Here is a 5169-nt window from a genome sequence, read left to right as displayed (position 1 = left end):
TAAAAAAATTAAAAAATAACAAATATTGATATGATGTATATACTAGTGACATTCTGTTGATAGTTTTATATTTTGTCGATTTTTGTTACTATGATGGAAATGTTGTTGATGTCGAATTTATGAAAACGTAGACATGTCGATGGAAATGTCGACGTGTCGATAGATATCTAGAACCATTCAGGTAATAAAATTGTAAAGCTAATATTTTATAGTTTGGAGGAGTAAGCATGTGCTTGCAAATTATTCAAAAAATAAAGAAAATAAAATAAAAATAAAAAAGCATTGACTTGTAATTGCATGATAACCATTTAAATAAGGAAGTGATGGAGATGTGCACTCTTCTACTTTTCGTGGGGTCGGCGTAATTTACTCTTTAATACTATTAAATATTTGATCGCTCATTATTTTTAAATTTTTTCTTTTTCTTTATATACTTTAAACGGACATTAATGAATGATTCACATGGTTAACTATTAATGGATTGTTTGTTTGGGATGCAAACACTTAACAAACATTTTGGTAAGAGAAAAGTTAAGAACCCTTTTTATTTTCTGGACTTTTATTCAACTAATGATTTAGTCGTTGAATTTTAGCTTGTAACTATTTACATAAAATTTCCTATTATTATTTTGGGGTTTGTACAATCTCTAATATTTATCATTATCATCTAATATTTCCATTGAATGACGATAGTTTGTTGATCTTGATTGTTCTCTTGGCGGCTTTGCGATCTTGATCGGCCTTTTGATAGCTTGGAGATCTTGATCGGCCTGTTGGTGACTTGTGGATCTTGTGAACCCTTTATTTATATGGTTTTTCATCGGCCTTAGATGGACTTGAGATTCCAAGTACATTGTCATGTGGAACAATCCAATTGGGTAGGTTTATATCATCAAACAGACGAAGCGAATTTTGATTGAACCTACGCTCTTGTAGCATGCCTCCTTCGGGCACAATTTAATGACATATAATTTTGTCATTATTATGTGCAATTTGTGATTTGTCAAAATTTACCAGTCAAATAACAATTTAGCCTATATACTTTTGAATTATAACAATTTAATTTTTGAACTTTATTATGTAATTTAAAATTTGTAAAGATTTAACCCCTACATAAAAGTTTTTGTTTAGTTTTTTTATATGTAGATCTGATTTACGAGGAACCAAATATGTTTATAAATTACAAAGATTGAATAGTTATATGATAAAAATCAACACTTAATTTTGATGATTTTTTTTTATATTTAATACCATGCTTGCGAGTAGGGGTGTCGTTCAAAAAATCCAACGAACCCAACCCAACCGGTTCGGGTTGGATTGCGAAATTTCCAACCCGACCAGGTCACGTCGGGTCTCGAGTTCGACCTTAAAAATTTCGGGTCAACCCGACCGGACCCGATGATACCTTTATATATATTATATATTTTTTTTTTTGTTAAATTATAAATTGCCAAGAGAGGAGACATTATTGGAGGGAAGGGAACTGCATTTGAATATTTTAAACTTGGAAGATTTTGGGATTGGGAGGCTATCCCACATCGGTTAAATTGGTGGAAAGAAGATGTTAGATTCCTATAAATACCTTTTCTTTTTTGAACATTTCTTGACAACACATCAACTCGCTTTTATTGAAGTTGGATGTACAAATTTGCAACGCTTATGTTCAAGATTCAGTTAGAAAACATTAAAAGCGTACATAGTGAACATTTATAAATTTTATCATTTTAATTTTATTTTTTCAAAATATTATAAAAGTTATTTTTATATTCTATTAAAAGAATAAAGGGCGAATATAAAGAAATTTGAAAGATGATGATAATCTAGTTTCACAGGATTTGCCCTCTACCTTCTGCAATCCAATTGAATTGGCTGGCAGATTTTGTCCTTGGCCCTGTAAAGTACACGTTGGATTTTTCTACACACCAGTCACGGTAGCTGGCAGATATCTCTTTCTTGTTAGATGTAGAGCCGATGGATAGGAATGACCATAAGTTCTTCTGCTCTGGGACAAGTTATACCAAACTCTTCTATCATATTTAGTTCGATAGGTAACATATCATTTGGAAGCTTCCAGTCAAAACAATGTACAAGTTGAGCTAGCACTAGTCGAATTATAACTAATCCCAATTGCATTCCAGGACAACTTCTTCGACCAACTCCAAATGGAATTAGTTGAAAATCTCTTCCTTTAACATCTACTGAATTACTGATAAATCTTTCTGGAACAAATTTTTCTGGGTCAGTCCATACATTTGGATCTTGTCCAATTGCCCAAGCATTCACTAATATGAGTGATTTATTGGGGATATAAAAATCATCAACTGTACAATCTTCAATAGACTCGTGTGGAATTAATAGTGGAGCGGGTGGATGCAGTCTTAAAATCTCTTTAACAATCATATCTAAATAGTTCAAGTGACTCAAGTCCGACTCTTCCACCATTCTTTCCAAACCTACAACTTTTTCTAATTGAACCTGTAATTTCTTCATTGCACATGGATGCTTGATGAGCTCGGCTAGTGCCCATTCAATTGTGGTGGCTGCAGTATCTATTCCCGCAGCAAGCAAATCCTAAAAAGATTCAATAATTATAAAAAAACATCAAAACATGAACCTTTTATATATGCATGCATCCTTTTACCTTCTCTTTAGCGTCAAGAAAGTTGATGAAATGATTTTAAATTCTGTAATTTGAAATGCGAGAAATGATTTTAAATTCTTTATCTTGTTTCGAACCAGAATGATTTGAAACGAATTAAATTAGATTTCTTTGTTTCAATGTTCACTGGAAATTAAAAGAAAATAGAAATTGTACTGATTTAGGCTTTTATTCTAAATTTATTAATTAAAAATTAAAATATGACGAGGTTAAATAAGTAATTTACTTCGAAAGTCTATCAAATCATGCAAAATTCAACCATTTTGATCTGGAAATTTTTTTAAGTACAAATAGGATTTGAAATCTTCATTCAAAATCATGTCGTACCAAATAGTGGAATTCATTTAAAATCCATCATGATTTTGAATTCCTTCAAAATCCGAGGCACCGAACAGAGCATTAGTTCTAAAACGAGGAAAAATCACAATTGATTGGCGGCATAGTCCGCTCGTGGCTGGATGGAGATACCCTCTCCGTCCTCTTAAAAAAAACATTTTAAATTTTCATCTAAATTTCTACGATAAAACAAAGAAATTTTAATTATTTTTTTATCTTGATTTTCAAAACTTGACTTAGATTTTTAAAAGTATTTTAAAAAATATTCAATCGAGAGATCAAGAGTTTCAATCTCACCTGGCCATGTTGTACTAAAAATACCATATTTTATGTATTGATAGAAAAAACTAAATTGGCCAAACCGAACATAGCTCAAGTGGTTAAGACATCTATCTCTTGAGAGGTCATGAATTCAAACTCCTGACCCCGGCTGTATTAAAAAAAAAAAAAAGATAGAAAAAACTAAATTTATAGTTTACTTACCAGAACTATTGCTTTGATGTTAGATGGATCAATCTGATAATCCACTTCTTGGGAGCCCATGAGTTCCAACATAACATCCACGAAATCCTTATTTTTACCTTCATTCTTGGACCCAATATGTTCCTCAACAATCTTCTCTAAGAACTCATCATACTCCTTACCAACAAATTTTGCCCGACGATTCAGCCCTTGAAGATCAAACGCCGCAATTAAAGGAATATAATCCGCCAAATTAGGAGCTGCGCCCAATTTCATGGACTCTTTTATCACAGCCTTGAATCCCCTCTCACCAAACTCTTCATCTGTATATTTCTTCCCAAACACCATCAAACAAGTCATGTCTGCGATGAGAGACGACACTTTAGAACTCAAATTCACTTCAACATGAGCTTTTGAAGCCTCTCGAAGACACTCAATCAGCAAGCCAAGCTCCTCTTTTCTCATTGATTTGAAAGAGTTGATTTTTTGGGAGCTAAGCAATTCGAGAGTGCACAATTTGCGCATGTTTCGCCAATAAGAACCATATGGAGCAAATACCAAATCCTTTTGACCATAGGACATGATACTGGAAGTATGAATTAGTGGCCTACTCGAGAAAACAAGGTCGTGGGTTTTGAGGAAGAGCTCGGCGGCGGCGGGGGAGGACACGACAATGGTGGGCACAAGGCCTAGTTTCATGTGCATTATGGGACCATATTTTTGGGATAAACGATGGAGATTTCTATGTGGGAGTTTGCCTAACAGATGAAGGCTACCAAGAATGGGGAACCCTTTTGGACCAGGAGGCAATTTCTTGCCTTTGTTATGGCTTTTGAAGAGCCGTGAGTGTAAGAGAAGAGCAAGAACAAGAATTGCAATAGTGACGACCCAAATCCAAGCCATTTGGGAGATGTAATCGAAGAATGCGATATGTTGAGATGCCTTTGTATAGGATAAGATCAGCCCGTGAAATGAAGTGGGAATTATGTATTATATATGGATGAGAAAGAGTTGGCTGAGCTAGCCTGTTGGAGATCTATGTGGTTTCAAATTAGGGCTCGGTTGATGATGTAGAAATGACAGTGAAGTGTGTTGGAAAATTTAATTGCCCAAAACCTCTATATATAACGTTAATTTTGTTTCACATGTTTGACACTGTTGTCCTAATTAAAGTTGCTTTTTTTTTTTGTTTTTTTTCTGAATTATTATGGAGCGTGGCAGAAAGGTTTGTGGTTATAGATGGAGATTGGAAAGGGATGGCCAAATATTGATGTAAAAATCTCCTGTTTCTACGGCGAGAATAAATGAGAAATTTAAAGAAAACAACACAATAAATAAAACACAAGAATTATGCGGAAAACTCCAAATCGAAGGAAAAACTACGATCCACAAAGGAAAATCAACTATTATGTCAATTACACATATTTTACTCATCGACCTTAATTACATAAAACACTATCCTAAAATTAGTACCGTTCAATAAACTAGAGTTAATATACTAGATTTTTAATTGGGATGAATAAAACTCAAAGTTATGGTTTATAGTACTTGGAGCATGCTCTCTTTCAATATCTTTCCGATGTAGGTCAAACTTCAATTGTAATATATATTTTACTAAAATCCAATAATAATATGAGTTGTTCTAATATTTTTGTATCATATTTTAACAAAGTAGTCCACAATCACACCGAGGTGAAGTAACATTTCTAATC

General features: G+C 33.4%; 1 protein-coding gene across 1 annotated transcript; it reads right to left on the bottom strand.

The window, feature by feature from the left end:
* Positions 1-1599: 1599 nt before the first annotated feature.
* Positions 1600-4533, bottom strand: LOC111005354 (cytochrome P450 71AU50). Its single transcript, XM_022276824.2, has 2 exons — positions 3479-4533; positions 1600-2571 (listed from the first exon to the last, which is right to left on the bottom strand). The coding sequence occupies exons 1-2, from the start codon at positions 4358-4360 to the stop codon at positions 1957-1959; spliced, it is 1497 nt and encodes a 498-aa protein (XP_022132516.1). The 5' UTR covers positions 4361-4533; the 3' UTR covers positions 1600-1956.
* Positions 4534-5169: the final 636 nt, after the last annotated feature.

Source organism: Momordica charantia (genome assembly GCF_013281855.1).
Source record: "Momordica charantia cultivar OHB3-1 chromosome 1 unlocalized genomic scaffold, Mcharantia_2.0 BLBB01000001.1, whole genome shotgun sequence".
Classification (NCBI taxonomy): domain Eukaryota; kingdom Viridiplantae; phylum Streptophyta; class Magnoliopsida; order Cucurbitales; family Cucurbitaceae; genus Momordica; species Momordica charantia.
The sequence above is the reverse complement of the archived record's forward strand: the minus strand, read 5'-3'. Positions and strand labels throughout refer to the sequence as shown.